Source organism: Myotis lucifugus, unplaced genomic scaffold (genome assembly GCF_000147115.1).
Source record: "Myotis lucifugus unplaced genomic scaffold, Myoluc2.0 scaffold_12, whole genome shotgun sequence".
NCBI classification, from domain to species: domain Eukaryota; kingdom Metazoa; phylum Chordata; class Mammalia; order Chiroptera; family Vespertilionidae; genus Myotis; species Myotis lucifugus.
Genome location: NW_005871060.1, coordinates 6,037,981 through 6,057,751, shown reverse-complemented (window position 1 = coordinate 6,057,751; position 19,771 = coordinate 6,037,981). Strand labels below are relative to the sequence as shown.

Sequence of the window (19,771 nt, the reverse complement as noted above, 5' to 3'; positions counted from 1 at the left end):
CTATCAATTTGTTTCTCTCCTTTTCTGCAAGCGTGTCCCTTTATAGCCCTTTAACATCCTTTCCCTAGACCAGGAATTGACAAACTTCTCCTGTTAGGGCCACATTGGAAATATTTTAAGCTTTGCAGATTACACAGTCTCTGTCACAACTATTTAACTATGCCATTAGAGCTAGAGAGCAGCCACAGACAGTACATAAACTGTGTTTTAACAAAACTTTATCTGCAAAAACAGGCATAGGCTGGATTTGGCCCAATAGCTTTAGTGCATCCAGGCTCTGAAAATAGCACATTTTATTGAAGATTCGATCGGCGCAGAAGCTGCTTTTCTCTCTGAGGAACTTCCTCCATGCCCTCAGCAGTATGGCAGCTACAGCAGCGCTTCCTTTGCTCCCCCTAGTGGTTCACACAGTCAACCTCTTACTGAAACCTTAAACCACAGATGTTTTCTCTTATTCATGGGAAACTATCTCCGTTTGGTCAATTAAAAGAAATGAAAATGTAATTTAGGTTCCAGTCATGTTAAGCATTTTAACTAGGATCCCAGTGTTTAATATTGTCAGAAAAATAGCCAAGTTCATCAGTAACCCACATGGTAGAATTTAAAAGCATACCTGGTAGAACTTGTCCTTGGAAACTTTAAAAATAAAAATAGAGATGGCCAGTATCTCAGTTCATCAGGTAAGAATTTAAAGCATTCTACACAAAATGAAAATAACAAAATAAAGTTCAGAAGATGTGTGTGTAAAAATGTATAACTGAGCTAAGAAATAAAATACACACATATGAGGTGAGTGTATGGAGCCAGTAATTACAGTTTCAGTCTTAGAGGAACCCTAATAGCCCATTAACTAACCATGCATAAATGATATCATTGTCTTTTATTTTGCTTGCTGTAGCGGTCAGTAAGGAAAGTTTGAGACAGCCTTATTAACCTTGAGATAACCTTCTCATTGTTGTGGACACAAACTTGCCCCGCTGATAAATTGTCTGGTTGTTCTAGGAAGTTGGGTGGTAGTTACATTTCAGGGAGAAGAAGACTGTCAAGATGGACACTCCCAGATAGACTGTAAATTCCTTACAGCTAGGGACCAACTTTCATGTGTCCTGTTTCTCACAAAATTCACAGTGCCTTGGTATGTTCTTTATGAATTGTTGACATTTAACTATAACAACATCCTTAGCAGTTCCAAAACAGGAAGATATGATACCAGATAATAAGAGAGTTACAAATTTGCTTTTAAAAGTTAACTTGATACTTTGAGGAAATTCAAATCTAAAACAACTGTATAAAATATACATACAAAAATATTTAGTGAAAATAGTATTCACTTTGGGTCTTCTTATGGTGTAAAAAAATAAATTACAAGCTTATGATTTTAAAAGTTCTCGCTGAAGAAATTCAAGAAGAGAATTCTCTTACTCTGTATTTACCATTTACATGCATGAAGGAAGGGGTTTGAACCGACTGATTTTCAGTCTGCTACACTCGAGCCAGGCTATCTTCAGTCTTATGATTGTTGAAATTTTGTCGTTAGAGTATCTACTTACTTGCTTATATCTACAAAAGAATATGTGAAATTGTCTTTATTAGTAGTCTATAAAAATAAAAGATTCCTCCCTGGCTGATTTGTCTCAAGGGTTAGAGCGTCCTCCTGCAGACTGAAAGGTCCTGGGTTTGATTCCAGTCAAGGGCACATGCCCGGGTTGCAGGCTCGATCCCCAGTAGGGGCCATGCAGGAGGCAGCCGATCAATGATTCTCTCTCATCATTGATGTTTCTATCTCTCCCTCCCTCTCTGAAATCAATAAATGTGTGTGTGTGTGTGTGTGTGGATATGTATATATATGTGTGTGTGTGTGTGTGTGTGTGTGTGTATATATATATATGTGTGTGTGTGTGTGTGTATGTGTGTGTGTGTGTGTGTGTGTGTGTGTATATATATAAAATATATATATAAAATATATATATATTTTATATATATATAAAATAAATAAATAAATAAATAAATAAAAGATTCCCATTCATATACTGGCTTGAGTGTGACCCTGAGGCCAGATACAAGGGAAGCAGTGTGGTATTCTGAAGTGAAAGATACCTGGTTTGAAATCTGACCTGTGTATTATGTAAGTATTTTCATCTCACTGAGCTAAATTCATTCTCTGGGGAATATTATAAACTGTCTCTTCTACATGATTGTTATGAAAGTTAAGTATACATAAATCACCCAGGCCTGTTTGGCTCAGTAGATAGAGCATAGACCTGTGGACTAAAGGGTCCTGGGTTCAATTCCAGTCAAGGGCACATATCTTGGTTGTGGGCTCGATCCCTGGTTGGGGTGCGTGCAGGAGGCAACTAATTGATGTGTCTCTCTCACATCAGTGTTTCTTTCTCTCTCTCTCTCTCTCTCTCCCCCCCCTCCACTCTCTCTAAAAAAATCAATATGAAAAATTCTCAGATGAGGATTAAACAAAAGAAGGAAGGGAAGGAAGAGAGGAAGGAAGAAACATAAATCACCCAGTAAAAACTATTTTGAGAAAGTAAATGTGTGCTGATTATAGCTTGGCCAGCTTCAGTTCTCTTCACCCCTTATAGTTTGTCCATCTTTAAAATGGCATAAAAATTGACCCTGTCTCTGAGGGCTACTGGGAGAATTAAATAAGATAATACATTTAATATTGATAACACAGGGCCTGGTATATGAGACTTACACAATCAGGTGGCCTGTGTTAACTTGTACAGGGTGTCAGTGAGTCTTTTCCCAGCTCCCGTTCCTCATCGTCCTCTGCTGTCACCACCTGGCACCTTTTGGAGAGTCAAATGTGTTTGCTGCACATGACTGTAGCAGAAGGAAAGTGAAGGAGAGCAGATCACAACGTATTTGCATACAATTTCCTGAAGGAAAGATAAACTAAGTGTGTTCCTGTCTGATACTGTAAGCAATTTTCTATAGTCTGAAGAGTTTGCTGCTCTATTCCAGCTGTCTTCTCACCCCCATTCATAGGAGTGAAACCCACCCTGGCTGACTGCAGGGCAGGCAATAAACAAACCAAAGAAAGTAGGAAGGTGGGCAAAGAGAGCACTATAAAATAACAGAGAAGAGAACAGTCAGGAAGCATACTGCAGTCAGAATGAAAAAGTTCCAGACTCCCTTCTTTAAAGGCTTCAGCCCATTGCAGAGACAGCAGAATAGCAAAGAGCCTTTCTCCCAGAGCCACAGTGCTCTCACCATGGGCAGAGGACACCCCCGGGCTGTTTGGCCTGTGCACAGGAGGTTCTTCGAAGTATCCCCTGGCCTCTCAAAGAAAGCTTTGATTCTTTGCAGACTGATGTTATTGACTGGCTTCACTGGTTTCACAAGAAGGCAGATCTGACAGTCAGAGGCCGGAGCAGATCTCAGTGCTTACCATGTCTTCATTCTGCTCTGAACTCATCCTGTTGTCTAGTGGGCCAGCCAGGTTTACCTAAAAGAATGATGAGATTGTAGCAGAATTGCTCTTGTGCATTTGTTAACTTTACAATGGAGATTTTTAGTAGAGCTAGAGAGTATGGTACAGCAGGGGAGGTCATGAACTTTGGCATCAAAAAAATAGGTTAGCCCTGGCCAGTTGGTTGGTCGTTGAACCAGGCACTGAGGGTTGCCAGTTTGATTCCTGGTCAGGGCACATGCCTGGGTTGCGGTCTCAATCCCCAGTAGGGGACGTGCAGGAGGCAGCCAATCTGTATTATGCTCTCACATCAATGTTTCTCCCTTCTCTCTCTCAAAATAAATTTAAAAATATTTCAAAAAATAATAAATGAAGACTTGGGTGTGTTTTTTTAAAAAAGAAAGAGAAAAAAAGAAAATCCTATTTGTGACTTGACCACATGAATTAACCTCTCTAAACCTCAATTACCACATGAATTAACCTCTCTAAACCTCTAAAATGGGGATGATAGTATCTACTTCAAAGAGATATTTTACAGATTGAGATAAGGTACATAAAACAAAGCACTGTGTTTGGTATATAATAGTAGTCCAGGGAATTATTTAAAAACAAACAGATGCCTTTGAGACAATTATGCATGGGCATAACATCTTAAGTCCTTTAAAAATTGGGCTGCTATAAATCTCAGCAAGAACATTTGAACTCAGCACTTAGAGCCAATAAGTGTAAATTCTGGTCACAATCACTCTGTAACAACTTCAGTGAGAGGAAATCAGGATTAAATGCCCATTGGTGTTTGACCCCGCTGTAAATCCTGTAGAATACAAACAAGTACTTTTAATCAAGTAAAAAATATTGTTGACTGATCAAGCTACTTCTCTATGTTCTATGGTATCTCTGTTTTACAGACTTCAAAACTTTGTCTAGTTAAGATTTGATAAAACCTACTCATTACTATTTATCCTTTCAGTTGATTGTGATCCAGAGTAGATTTATAAGTTTTTATCTGTATCTCAAAATAAACTGCTAGATCTCTTGAAAGTGAGGTATAAGAATAGATTCTCAGATATTTATTAAATATTTGTGATGTTTTGAATACTATTTTTGGAGGAATTGATTCAAAAGAAGATGATGTTTCCCCTTTGTTTCAATGTTTTAAAATTCTGTGGTCAGAAATATAAGAATATATATAATCTCGAGTTATATTATTTGAGTAAATTATTTTAATTCTTTGATACATTTAGTAATATAATTATGGTTGAGGTCTTATCTTTGTTTAGTTGGTTCTGTTTCTAATTCTTCATTTTATTGATTAGGCTTCCCCTGAAAGATCTACAAGAACTCAGCAAAAAGAATTTCAGACTTACATTTTGGATAGCGTGATGGACCATTTGCTTGCAGCTGATGTGTTACTAGGTAATACTGTTTTATTTTCACTTTAAAAGTATCTATAATCACTCTTCTTCTCTCTCTACACCCCAAGTATATCTCCTTTTTAAATTCATCTCTTTCCTCTTCTGTGCATTTCCCCCTTTTGTTGGTATCCTACATAATCGACCGAATGGTGGAACAACTGGCAAAGGGAACGATAGGTCACTATGATGCGCACTGACCACAAGGGGAGCGCTGCTCAGCCAGAAGCCCAGTGGTGGCGGGAGTCTCTCCCGCCTCTGCAGAAGCGCTAGGGAACAGTGAGCCGAGCAGTAAGCAGCAAGCAGGCAGGCAGTAAGGAGCAAGGGGTCCCGGACTGCGAGAGGGATGTCCCAGGGGGATTGGACCTGAGCTGGCAGGCAGACTTCCCCTGAGGGGTCCCGAAATGAGGGAGAGCTCAGGCCAGGCTGAGGGACACCCTCCCCTCCAGTGCACAAATTTCGTACACCGGGCCTCTAGTTTTTCTATAATGAGGAAAAGGCCCTCAGCTCTTTCCTTTGAATCTGGGATAAAGATCAACAGCAGGGAAGTACTTATGGTGCTTGTCCACATCTGTGTATGCAGGGTTGTCAGGAAGAGAACAAGGAAAGAGAAAAAAAAATTTTTAAACAGATTACATGAATTATTATATTTTTATGAATATCAATACTTTTACATTTTCTTTTTCATTATAATATTTATGAATGTGGAGCTCCATGAATTCTCACCCAGACAATACGCCTGTATAAAACATCTCAGAAATGCATTGCCAGTACTCCAGAAACTCCCCTTCTACCCTGACCCAGATATGACTCTATAAATCATTGTCCCAACTTCTAAAACAACAGATTCCTTTTCTCTGCTTTTGAACTCAATATAAATGGAATCATACAGTATGTATTCTTTTTAGTCTAGTTTCTTATACTCAACAGTGTATGTGAAATTTATTCAGGTTGCATGTAGCAAGAGTTCATCACTATATAGTACTCCATTAGATGAATAGCTAAACTTATCCATTTTGCTGTTGATGGGCATTTGGCAGTTTTCCGTTTGAGACAATTAAAAATAAAGCTGCTATAAACATTCTGGTTCATATGGGTCACATATACAGGGTGAGATAAAAGGTTTACAGTTGTGAGTATGCGAAACAGTTTATTCTTTTTTTTATTATTTATTTTATTGATTTTTTACAGACAGAAAGGGAGAGGGATAGAGAATTAGAAACATTGATGAGAGAGAAACATCAATCAGCTGCCTCCTGCACACCCCCTACTGGGGATGTGCCCACAACCAAGGTACATGCCCTTGACCAGAATCGAACCTGGGACCCTTCAGTCTGCAGGCCGACACTCTATCCACTGAGCCAAACCGGTTAGGGCTAGTTTATTCTTGTATTAATTGTTTTTATTGTATTATTTTACATACAAATAACTGTACACCTACTTTTTGCTGCATGTACCCTGTATGTACAATATTTATACATATCTGCTGAGTATATACCTATGAGTGGAATTGTTGGGTCATAGGTATGTATATGTTATTCTTTAGGATGGCTTCTAGGACATAAATTCAAGACACATTAAAATTTTGTTTTTTTCCTGTATGTCTCTAATTACAATAAAAATATAAAATTTGTACATTTACAGTGGAGCTAACATTTATATGTGAAACTGATCCAATTTAAAGGTGAAGGAAAAGTAATGAGTTAGTATAATTGCTACTTGTGTTCCTGGTAACAATATTATTCATAGAGTCTCCATGTTCTTAAATTATCATATTTTTGCAAAGTAATTTGCCAAAAAATCTTTGGTATTGACTTAACATGCAACTCTCAAAGCATGTTATAAAGTCAAACTTTTGTTTTTATCACTTGTGATACTGTCTATGTTGTACTATCTTACTACATCAAGACTCAAAATGAAGAGTTTTGCTTAAAGTTGGGTGGAAATAATCACAGTCAGCAGAGACTCTAGAATTTCTAGAAAGGTCGGGCTTAGGGGAGCATTCTGATGAAGAGCACCTGGGAGAATTAATGTTGAACAGTATGCACATAGCAGACACTGGGCAGCTTTTACAAGAGAGATGATGCTTGGGGCAGTCATTGGGGGGTGACACCACCACCCTGGTTGTACTTTATTTTTCACGATTCTTCCGAACCTATCTTCTGCCTATAGTGCTTTGTCACTATTAAAGATTTACTCCAAAATTGAGAGTTTTGTTTAATGGTTTATTTTACCCTTTTTTAGTTTACAGCTAAAAAACTGTTGACTTTTCTCTGAAACAGAGATTATCTGTCACTGGTGGTTTAAGTTGAAGAACAGTTCGGTTGTCACAGACTGTCTTAAGGCAATAAGATTTCACAGTCTCAATCTATTACGTTTTTATCCTGCAGAAGTTGTTTCTTCCAACATTTATCATGATTTCTAGCCATGAACATCATTTTCTTACAGTAGTGCATAAGAGCTATTGGTCTGATTCCCATAGATGTGCTCATTTTGCCTTAGCCTGATCTGTGGGAGGATCTGGTTTTATGCTGGTGGATACCAATTTTCTTAGACATCTTTTTCCTGCTGGAATTTAGGGGAAGATGCATCTCTACCTATTACCAGTGGAGGAAGCTACCAGGTATTGGTGAACAATGTGTTTTATTTCACACAACGTGTGGTGGACAAACTTTGGCAAGGCATGTTCAACAAAGAATCTAAACTTCTTATAGATTTTATAATTCAACTAATTGCACAGGTAATCCATTGTCACTATTACTTGTAGAATACATGTTTTCCAATTAAAAAACTGTTCCTAAGGTGTCATAATTGTTGGAAATAAGTGTAACTAATAAGATAACATTTAACATAAAACTCAGCTTATTAAAAGTGAATAAAAAATGTAGAATTGTAACCCCTTTCCCCCTTACCCATATCCGGTGCCAGTGTGTCCCTTGCGAGGTTATCTGGTTCTCTCAGGCTATGGGCTCTCGCTCTCTCCCCATGGGTATTGCTGTTTGCTGCCCAGATAACTTCCTTTTAATATAAATAATTTGTTAATAAATTTGATAAGTTTTTTACAGTATGATACATCAGTGTGTAAAGGCTAACAGAGCATGAAGAGTTGATATCAAAGGAATATTCTCTTCTTGTAATTGAATCTTTACAAAGTCCATTGTAGTCCTTGTTCCTTTGAAGATGTTATTTTGGTGTGTGTTTTTGGTGCCTTTGCCTAAGGAAAATTTGCCTGGTTTAGCATGAGTGATTATTATTTAACACATAATGTAGAAAGTAGGAAATACTGTTATCATATTTTATTAGCATATGGTGCATAGGTTCTTTCTTGTCATCTAAGAATTACTTGAAAACTAAATTTGTATTTAACCCATAGAGAAAAGTTCTCAAGTGAGGGGATGACTCTGGAATATTAAAAGTTTTTACTAAAAAATTTAGGTAATTTTTTTCTTAGTAGTTTGGAGTAGAGACCATTCACCCTAACAGCTTGTGCAGTAGGAGCCTACTCAGATGGCTCTTCCTCATGTTCTTGGCAGGTGTATTTTTACATAGCACCATCTCATTAAATTCCATTATGTGTCTCTTGGATTCTGAACCTCATAATAGCAAGAGCTTTATATTAGCTCCCCAGTACTTAGCATGTCATCTGGTACATAATAAATGTAGTAAATGTTCATATGTGAATGATAAGCAGATCTTTTATTTTTGCCCATGTTACTGAATAAAGTATCTTTCATATCTTTAGTCAAAGAGAAGATCCCAGGGACTGTCCCTGGATGCGGTCTATCACTGCCTCAATAGGACGATCCTGTACCAGTTCTCACGGGCACACAAAACTGTTCCACAGCAAGTAGCTCTCCTTGATTCCCTCCGGGTCCTGACTGTGAACAGGAACTTGATCCTGGGACCTGGGAACCATGACCAAGAATTCATCAGCTGTCTGGCTCACTGCCTTATTAATCTGCATGTTGGAAGGTAACTCCTTTAGGTTCAGTTTGCCACCTTGAATTTGTCTTAGATGTTATTTCACCAAAACTTTTGGTTTTATTTTTATTGATAATAATAATTTTTTTCCTTTAATCTCAGTTGTATCTAAAACTTAATGCAAAAGGTAAAAGTCAACTGTTGCTTTTTTTCAATGAAATGTGTATTTTTTAAAATTTTCTCTATCTTTAAATTTTTCATTAATCACCCTATGTCATGTATATAATTTTAAAAAGATTTATTTTAAAGTAAATACACAGTGTTGGAAGTTAAGAGGAATAAAAAGAAAAGAATACAGTGAATAAATACAATGGTGTATGCTAAATGGGTGAAATTAGTATTTTTCCATTGATTGCTTTGTCAGATATTTCTATAGTGACTGCTGGGTCCAGGCATTGAATTAAAGACTGGGATGTGAGCAAGAAAGACCCTGTGGCAGGGCTTTGGAGTGTGCAGACTAGGAGGGAGGACAGGTAACTAAGCAAGACCAGTCAGGTGTGCTGAGTGCTAGAAGCTAGAAGCAAGGTGCTTTGGAAGCATGTACTAGGTGCCCCTCACCTGGAAGAAACACCTGCTGAGTTGCATCTTGAACCTGGTTGAGGAAGTGGTTAACCCTCCAAAGAGGTCAAGGAAGAGGAATGTAGGAAGAGCCATCTGTGTGATTGCCCAGAGGGGGGGAAAGCATGTGACACATTTGGGAAACTGCAAGTACTTCATTGCTGCTGGAGGAAAGAATGCTGTGATTAAGACTGGAGAGGGGGCAGGGGGCATGGACATATGAAGAGAATGTTCTTAATGAACTTTTTATAATTTTTAGGTAAAACTGTTCATCAAAAAGTGTCTTAAATATTAAGATGTTCATCTCAATGCTATAGTTTAGTGCAATTACATTTAGTCAAGTGAATTTGTAAGATGACCCCTTAAAATGGCATTTTTATTATAAACTAGCCATTCTATTTTGTGCATCTGCTGAGTGTAGTCTGTCAGTCTTGGAGCTTTGTAATAGAGGTAATAGAGCGAACATTTACTTGTGTCTGCAGAAAATACTTAGTTATTAGAGTTTTTTAGCTATAATCATTTCCTTCATATAGTTTAAACTGACACGTTTTTCAGCAACGTGGATGGATTTGGACTGGAAGCAGAAGCCCGCATGACTACCTGGCACATTATGATCCCCTCTGACATTGAGCCAGATGGTGGTTACAGCCAAGATATTAGTGAAGGTGAGTACCTCAGTTTTTTTCCCTTTCCTTCCTACTCATTAACTGACAAACCAGTCTCCCAGTAGGACATACCTGTAAATACACTGATATGCCCACCAACATACACTGACATGGTAGCTGTGCATGTCCTTATGCCAAGATGGGAAAACCATAACCACTGATATTTCTAGACCTTAACGTTTTGTAGTAACATTGGGAGTCTTAATGATATTTACAGTTTACAGGTACTAGTGCAAATACTAACTTGGCACTTACCATGAAGAGAACTGCCTGTTGGTAGAGTTAGGCATACATATCATGTTAGAGGTAAATATTGCCTGAGATGGATCGTCAGTACTACCATTTTTCTCTTTCTGTTCTCTATTTTTAATTTAGTTTTCCTGGTGATTTTGTTAAGTATTATGCCTGAAAGGCTTTGGGTAGATTGATTTATTTCCACATTGTTTAGTAAAAAAAAAAAAATTAGATCATTATAGTAGTGTTTGTCTCCCCAGCAATATGGTGTGGTAGTTTGCATATGATTTTATCCTTCGGAAGTTCAGCACTCAGTCTTTCAGTCATTTAAGCATTAACTTATTCTCTTCTTTTTCACCAAAAGTTCTTGAACCCCCAGAAACTGAGGGCCCAGTGATTGTTTTCACCCCCTCCTCTATTCCCCTCAAGGACCTGACAGTTAAGAAAGAACATTGGTTCTCAACACAAGTTTCTCAGACTAGCAACATCCCTATCATTTGGGAACTTGTTAGAAAGCAGATTGTCTGTCCTCACTCAGATCTACTGAGTCAGAAACTCTGACCAGCAGTCAGCACACCTCCAGGTGATTCTGGTACTTGCTAATATTGACTGGTCTAGAGCAAGAACTAGACAAATTATCAAGGAATGCAAAGCAAGAGGGAATTTAATAGTAAACACTTAAAAGAATCTTTGTTTATTCTTTTTTTTGCAAAATATTTTGAGAACAACTTAATTTTGAGCTTACCTTAAATATTGAGATCTCAAAATTTTCATGAGGGATATGATCTTTTCTTATTTAGAAGAAGCTAGATAATGAAATATGTATATGATCTCCAATTTTATAAATAAAAATGTAGTCTTTTACATGAACATAAAGTTGTGTGTGGTTTTATTTTTTTTTTTTACCATTAAGGACTATAATTGAAATTCTTAAATGTAATTCATGAAGAAAAATACTAATTTTATATTGTTTTTTATCTATTTATTTTTTTCATTTCCTAGGACGACAGCTTCTCATAAAAGCTGTCAATAGAGTTTGGACTGAATTGATACATAGTAAGAAACAAGCCTTGGAGGAGCTTTTCAAAGTCACTCTCCCTGTGAATGAAAGGGGCCACGTGGACATCGCTGTAGCGAGGCCGCTCATCGAAGAAGCTGGTTTGAAGTGCTGGCAGAATCATTTGGGTAAGAAAGTCTGCAGAGATCCTGTGACCAGGAGATTTACACATGGGTGTTAGACATGGGTGCACTTTAGATACGTAATTAAAACTTTCCCGAAAGGATATTATGACAGCAGTAGAAATAAACATCAATACAGTATAACCAATTCTAGAATAATCATTCTAGATTATGCTGAGATTTGTCTTTTCTTCTCAGATTAAAAAATCTAAGGTGTGTTATACATCAGGATTCTATGAGTTTGGAAAATAATATATTGCTTATAGCTTTAGTATGGTCACCATCATGGCTATGAGTCCACAATTCCCTGTCTTTAATTAGGAAGTTCAAAAAGCCCTCAAAACCCAAGGTTTGTTCATTAATTTGGTCCCAAAATTCACTTGGTAGCAAAACCTGTCCTATCTTTATTTATTCTACTTGGAATGAATATTTATACATTTTGCACAGAAATATTAATGTGTTAAAATATGGCTTATCACCATAGACCCTGTGGTAGTGTTATATAATGAAATTTAGGTTATGTACTGTATCACCTTTTTAACATTCAGAACATTTTAAATTCCAAAGTATACCCAGCATCAAAGATTTTAGATAGGGGATTGTGAATTGTTATTAACATAGAAACCAATTTCATTAAATTTGCATATTACTGCAGAGCGTGAAGTTTCAATGAAAGGTAAATCCAACCAGTGTAATAATTGTCAATCAACTATCCTTATCCAAGATCACCTATAAATAAGTGTGCATATCTCAGAGAATGTGTCTGTAGTGTAAACTGCTTCTGATAACTATAGAATTGTGGTTTGTCACCATGATGCCAGAGTATTGAAAGTAAGACTGATAAATAAATACATGGAGAAATTGTAAAATAACCTGAGTTTAATTTCATAGCCCATGAAAAGAAATGCATCAGTCGCGGAGAGGCTTTAGTGCCCACCTGTCAATCCAAGCTGTCCCGCGTAAGCAGCGGCTTCGGTCTCTCCAAGTTAACAGGATCAAGGAGGAATCGGAAGGAAAGTGGTCTCAATAAACACAGCCTTTCCACCCAGGTACACTGTTTGGTTTAATTGATGATATGATTAGAAATTTATATTTCAGGATTTAATTGTAGAATTTTTTATAACACGCTTAACATGTACACACACATGACTTGATATGGAACTTTTCCACATTTTTGCTTTAGAAGAGAGATAGAAATAACTCTAGCCCTGGCCGGTTTGGCTCAGTGGATAGAGTGTTGGCCTGTGGACTGAGGGGTCCCGGGTTCGATTCCGGTCAGGGGCCTGTGCCCGGGTTACGGGCTCAATCTCCAGTGGGGGGTGTGTAGGAGGCAGCTGATCAATGATTCTCTCTCATCATTGATGTTTCTATCTCTCTCTCTCTCCCTCTCCCTTTCTCTCTGAAATCAATAAAAATATATGCAATAAATAATAAAATAAAATAAACCATAGCAATCATTTATAAAAAAAGAAATAACTCTAGATTGCAGTAACATCTCATTTTATTGTGATAGAATTGCATTATGAGTGCTATGTATTTACATCCATTTCATAACTGGACATAAGATGAGATTCAGATATTGATATATGATCAGACTATGGACAATTTTTATGAACTTTTGATAATTTTGTTACTGATATTTTAAAGTAACAGCAGAATAAAATGGCTTTTCAAAATAAATCTTATATATATATACACACACACACACACACATATACCCATGACTGTTTTTTTTTTCAAAAACTCATCTACTTCCAGTATTAATTTCTTCCTCATCATACTTCCTCTGCCATCCCCAAGTCTCAGTGGGAAAGGGTCTGGGACTGTGTGTATCTGTCATTCAAAGTGGCAGCTGGGGTTCCCAGGAAGCACAGTCTGAGAAGCAGTTTAGAGTGTGTGATGTTGATTGGGGTTCCCTTGTGGTTATTACCTGTGGAAGAAGGAAGCAGGATTGGTCACAGGAAAATGCCTGGCTATAGTGCAGATCCCGAGACATCCTCAGCCAACGTAAGTTCAGGGGCCAAAATAGCCTATCAGTAGACCGGTACTGAGCTGAAATGGCTGACCCTGCTTACCCCCAAATCAATCAGTCATTGGGTATGGGGTGCCCAGGCGGCTCTCTGCAGCTGAAGTGATCCCTAAAGGTAGCAACAGCATTCCCAGAAGCTCAGCAGCAAGCCCTTCCCTGATGGGGCATTGGGGTAGGGCAGGGAAGGGTTTTTGTGTTCAACACACATTCCTCCATTAGTTTCATCACATAAGTCATCTTTCAGAGTTTGTTGAGACTATTTGTAATGGTGACTTTAACAGAATTTTAACTAATTGCTCAGCATTAATTTCAAGGCTAGTTAACTCATTTTTTCCAGGAAATATATGAAATATTAAACTTCTTTTTCTGTCCATTGTCAGGAGATTTCTCAGTGGATGTTTACACATATCGCTGTTGTTCGTGACTTAGTAGACACACAATATAAGGAACATCAGGAGGTAAGAGTCCATAATCACAATCTTGGTATGTTTTGCATTTCTGTAGTGACCTTTGTCTTCTCTTATCATGGCCTTCATTTTGAAATCTGTTTTATCAGATATGAGTATTGCTACTCCAGCTTTTTTTTTTCTTTTCCATTTGCATGGAAAATTTTTTCCCATCACTTTACTCTCATCCTATGTGTGTCTTTTGTTCTGAGGTGGGTCTCTTGTAGACAGCATATAGTTGGGTCATGTTTTTGTATCCATTCAGCTACCCTATGCCTTTTAACCTATTTACATTTAGGGTTATTATTGATAGGTATTTATTTATTTCCATTTTAATTCTGTATGCCTAGGTTTCTCTCTCTGTTTCTTCTCATTACAGCAGTCCCTTTAGCATTTTGTGTAATGCTGGCTTGGTGGTGAGGAACTTCTTTAGCCTTTTTTTTTTTTTTTTTTTTTTTTTTTGTCCAGGAAGCTCTTTATTTGACCGTCTATTTTGAATGATAGCCTTGCTGGATATAGTAATCTTGGTTTCAGATCCTTGCTTTCCATTACCTTGAGTACTTCATGCCATTCCCTTCTGGCCTGTAGGGTTTCTGATGAGAAATCAGGTGTCAGCCTTATGGGAGGTCCTTTGTAGGTAACAGTTTGCTTTTCTTTTGCTGCCTTTAAGATCCTCTCTGTCTTTAATTTTTGGCATTTTAATTATGATGTGTCTGGGTGTGGGCCTGCTTGTGTTCTTCTTGCTTGGGGTTCGCTGTGCCTCCTGAACTTGGTGAGTTTTTCCTTTACCAGGTTAGGGAAGTTTTCTGTCATTTCTTCAGGCACATTCTCTATTCCTTTGTCCCTTTCTGACTCTTTGGCATACCTGTTATTCTAATATTGTTACATTTCATGTTGTCCCACAGCTCCTTTAAGCTGTCCTCCTGTTTTTTAATTGTTGTTGTTTTTTTTGTTTTTGTTTTTTTAAATATATATTTTATTGATTTTTTACAGAGAGGAAGGGAGAGGGATAGAGAGTTAGAAACATCAATCAGCTGCCTCTTGCACACCCCCCACTGGGAATGTGCCCGCAGCCAAGGTACATGCCCTTGACCGGAATCGAACCCGGGACCCTTCAGTCCACAGGCCGACGCTCTATCCACTGAGCCAAACCGGTTAGGGCAATTGTTGTTGGTTTTTTTCCTTTTTGGTTCTCTGATTGATTTTTTTCAACCCTGTCTTCTAATTCATTGATTCGATCCTCAGCTTCCCCTAACATGCTATGAATTCCTTCCAATGTGTTCTTTATTTGTGCTATGTCATTCTTTTTTTCTGTTTTCATAGTTACTATATCTTCTCTCATGCTTTGAGCATCATTACTCTGAACTCTGTTTCAGATAAATTTCTTATCTCTGCTTCACCTATCTCTACTTCTGGAGAATTCCCTTGTTCTTTCATTTGGAGGGTTTTTCTTTGTCTCCTCATTTTGGCTGCCTCTTTGGTTTTGTGACTGTTACGTAAATCCTCCACACCTCTCAATCTCTAGTGCAGGACAGTGTCAAAGGCTATTTCTGACTAATTAGATCAGGCAAAGACTCAAAGCCTCCAGAGACTGCCTCTGCCTACAGACTGATATGATTCTGACTTAAATTGCACCCAGGCAATTGTCCTCAGAGGTGGCGAGTTTTTTTCAACAGGGTGTGGCAATTGCTTCTGCCTGGAGGCTAATTGTTAGTTTTAGTCTCTTAAGTGGCCTCAGGGCAAGGTATTTTCCAATAGGGTGGGGTCAACTGTGTTCCCCCCAGGCAAGTCCTCCCGTATACCAAATGTCTGTGTGGGAAAGATGTACTCCACTGCGTGAGGGAATGACTCAGCAAGGAAACCCGGGTGTCTGCCTTCTGAGCTCTAACCCCTGAGTCCCCAATCCTGGCTTCTGCTCACACAGCTTCAGTCCACTCTGCTCTTCCTCTGCTGGAGCACAAGGTGTGTGGCTCCTCGGGGAATTTTGTGAATTGGTCCTTTAAGAGAGTGCCTGAATTTCCAGCTGTCTCTCCCTGAGGGACAGCAACCCCACTGCTTTTCACAGCCAGATGTTATGTGGGTACTCTTCTCAGTTGTGCTTTCTGCTGGGGAGCCCAGCTTGGGGATTAGACCTCAGAGTTCTCAGTGGCAACCCCCCACAACTGAGATATCTCTCTGGGACTTCAGTTGCCATCTGTGGGTGCCCGACCAGCCCTTTTGTGCCTCCACCCCTCCTACCAGTCTCTATGTGGCCTCCACTTTCGGTCCTTGTGTATCAGGGTTCTCTGCAGCGAGTCTTCCATTGATTATCCAGGAAGTTTTTCTGTATTTCAGTTGTAATTCCAGTTTGGTCCTGGGAGCGTGTCCATACAGCATCCACTTACTTTGTTGCCATTTTTAATCTCCTCTCCACTGAGCGAGTAGAATGGTGTTTTGCATTTCTTAAGTGGGAAAGGACTCTTTTCCTACCCATTTTAAGGCTAAGTTGCTGAACCACATTCATCATTAGATTATTTTAATTATTCCTGCCAATAGTTACTTTGGCTATTGGTTTTAAGATCGAAATTTTGAATTTCCTATAGGCAAACTGCATTAAAAAATCAACAAATTTGAAATCATCACAGCTGAATCCTGTTAACATTCAATAGTGACATACAACAGTCCTTGTTCCTAATAAAAATTAAAATATAATACAGATCTCTGTCTTTCAAACTTATCTAGGAGATTGTGAAAATATGCATCAAAGTTTCTGAGAAGTCTCTTGAAATTCTAAATACATAAAAGACTAAAAATAAGGTTTTTTATTACAGTTGCTTGGTGATTGTCAGTAAAAAATAAATTCAATGAAAGCTTCTTTGTGAATTCATTATTACTCTACAGCTTATCCTAAATATTTTATTTCCAAAGCAACTGTTTTAAAGATTGTTGAATGCTAAACTGCTAATATTTTATGGTCCTAACACTAGGTTAGTTATTTTAGGGAATTCTGCTACTCCCTGAATACATAAGTACTACTATGATTTCATGTAATTTTATGATTATTCTTTCAGTAAGTTTTACTGTTGGTTGTATAAAGAGATCTTTATTCTTAGACTTAGGTTGTATACATATATTCAATGAATCATTAAATAAGTTAGTTATAACCGGCTACTGTTAAAACATTTTATGTGAATGTGAAGTTCCCTATTGGAGTTGAATGTTTATATTCTTTCCATAAAATCTTTGGAAATATTACAAAGCTTATCAGTAATCTAGTGTGTTGGCAATATTTGTTTCCAGATATTAACTTGGTTTTAAGGTATTTGTAGATTTTTCATTGTTACTCTTACTTTTGCTCAAAAACCAACCTGTACTCCTTCCCCGCAGCGCCAGCAAAATGCCTTGAAGTATGTGACTGAGGAGTGGAGCCAAATCGAGTATGAACTGCTGCGGGAGCGAGGGTTGTGGGGTCCCCCCATCGGCTCCCATCTAGACAAATGGATGCTGGAGATGACAGAAGGGCCCTGCAGAATGAGGAAGAAAATGGTGCGAAATGATATGTTTTATAACCATTACCCTTACGTGCCAGACACCGAACAAGAGACAAGTGTGGCGGTGAGTATGCAGAATTACATGTTTGTAATGGTGCCTTGAAGCTTTTTTTCTTAAGCATCTTTCCTTATTAGGTCAATTACCTAAAATGTCTGATTTTGATAATTCAGTATGCTGTATTAAATTGGTAATGTCAGGGTGGTGGTGGTGGAATAAGAGGCTGCAGCAGTGAGACAGGGAGACATTGTAGTGAAGTGGTTTCAACCGCAAACTTGGGAGCCAGACTGCCTTGCCTGGATTAAGGCCTACCTCTACCCCTCTATTGCTGGGTGACTTACTACCTGTCATTGAGCCTGCTTGGGTTTCTGTTTCCTTATGCCTAAAATGGAGAAAATAATGGTTTCACCTCAAACAGATGTTAGAAGGATTAAGTTAATTGAAATTAGTAAAGTATTTAGAATAGTGTCCAGCACAAAATAAGCCCTGTATGAATGAGTGTTAAGTAAACAAAATGAGTATTGGCACTAAGCAATGCCCATTGAAGAAACGTAATGAGCAGCAAAGAACAATTGCCTGAACATGTAGATCTTTCCATTCATGTTAAGAAGCTTCATCACCGACTCCATGAGTTTAAAACAAACATTTGCCCTTACGTACCTTTTTATACAGACAAGTTACCCTTCCCAAAGCCTTTGTTCAGGATTTTTCACAAGACTAAAATAAATTTTGTCTAAACTGATAATGATTGGGGAATTGCATAGGAAAATAGAGTCTTTCCCAGTAGTCACTACAAATTTAAGAAGAGAAAACACAGGAGTATAAGATCCACTGAATTTAAGTCTGAAAGTCCTCATAACATTTCTAAATAGTAATTTAGCTCTTCAGTGTCTAAAAATAATTCCTTGCCTACAAAATATGTAATAGTTTCCTCCTTAGAAACGCACTTTTGTCATGGAATCACAGCTTTGGGAATTGAAAGAGGATTTTGCAGATAATTTCATGCAGTTTCCTACTACTATTATGTCAATGTGTAATCAGCTATAAAAACATTATTTATGAAGTATTTTACTGTTTTGTACTTTGTCTTCAAAATGCAATGTACATTTCATACTTAAAAGCACGTCTCAGTCCAGACTAACCACTTTCACAGGCTCAGGAACCACATGTGCAGAGTGGGTACTGTGATGCACGGGCAGCTCTAGAGAACCCCTGACTTTTAGACTAGTGTTTCATGATTTTTAAAAAAATCAGTATCCCTTATTAATGAGTAAGATTTTCATGTCTTCCTTTATTATCATTTAAATTTTCAAAAGAGTTATTCTGACTTTAAAAAGATAGTCTGAAAAAGCATATTTTAAGATTCTCTCCCTCCCCAAGAATCTGACTACCTTATGCTTAATTTATCTCTGGATAGAAAGGTTACTAGGGGTTGTATTTCATATTTTGTTTCACCCTAGATTTTAGCTGCCTCTAAAATGAAGTGCTCTAAATAAATCTATTGAAACTCATATCCAATTAGAAAGTATTATCACTACAAAGAATCATCCACTGACAAACATATTGGGTTTGTTCTTCTGAGGTATTTGGTTAATAGGATTTTAGAACCTGAGAGCTTATAAAGTCCATCTGCTTGCCCAGTGTAGAGGTTTTATTATATTTTATTAAAAACTCCACTTTAAAACTAAGATTTATAAAGGAGACTTGGAACATGGGTCTTTTAATAAATAGTTCAGATCATATAATTTGAGGCAACTTGCATTGTTTCAATCCTCCTTTTTTTTTACTTCTGGCAAAGCCCTGGCTTCATATACTTGTACTCATGGGTTCCCCCTCTGTCCAGAAGCTACTTAGAATGTAGGTTGTAGGAGCTCCAGTGGCGCAATCGGTTAGCACGTGGTACTTATAAGAATGTAGGTTGTAGACCTGCTAAAATATAGTTACTTAAAACTTATCAGCATAGCTCCCCAAGGTCTACTATTTTCCAAGCTATTCAGTTCTATCCAGAATTCCATATTTGGCACAGCTGTAACTTAAAATGCCATAATTTCTAATACCAGAGCATTGTGTAAGAAAGTTAATCTACCCGTATTTTTGTAGCCTTTTACTAGCACCTACTTTTGTCAGAGCAAACCAGCAATACATTCTCTCGTTCTTAATCTTACTCCCAAAATAAATAATTAAGAATTTAAGCCTGATTTGATAAAATATTTTTTATTGAATCAATACACGTTTAAATGGAATCCATTCAAGAATACTAAAATACAGGTTGGGTTTACAGTTGTGAGTACACAAAACAGTTTATTTTTATA

The 19,771-nt window shown here is 37.7% G+C and overlaps 1 protein-coding gene across 12 annotated transcripts in view; it reads left to right on the top strand.

Moving 5' to 3' along the window:
* The window catches only part of WDFY3 (WD repeat and FYVE domain containing 3), a 246,985-nt gene that overhangs the window by 170,866 nt on the left and 56,348 nt on the right, over positions 1-19,771 (top strand). For 11 of the 12 annotated variants that reach the window (XR_002828161.1, XM_023750385.1, XM_023750389.1 and 8 more), the window contains 8 exons: positions 4,744-4,843; positions 7,419-7,579; positions 8,582-8,811; positions 9,934-10,043; positions 11,280-11,462; positions 12,348-12,505; positions 13,866-13,943; positions 17,298-17,525. Coding sequence is in view for 11 of the 12 variants with exons in the window: in XM_023750385.1 (XP_023606153.1) it covers positions 4,744-4,843; positions 7,419-7,579; positions 8,582-8,811; positions 9,934-10,043; positions 11,280-11,462; positions 12,348-12,505; positions 13,866-13,943; positions 17,298-17,525 (1,248 nt within the window). In the remaining variant the exon portion in view is untranslated. The remainder of the gene's footprint in view (positions 1-4,743; positions 4,844-7,418; positions 7,580-8,581; positions 8,812-9,933; positions 10,044-11,279; positions 11,463-12,347; positions 12,506-13,865; positions 13,944-17,297; positions 17,526-19,771) is intronic. The other variant, XM_023750388.1, reaches the window with a different exon arrangement.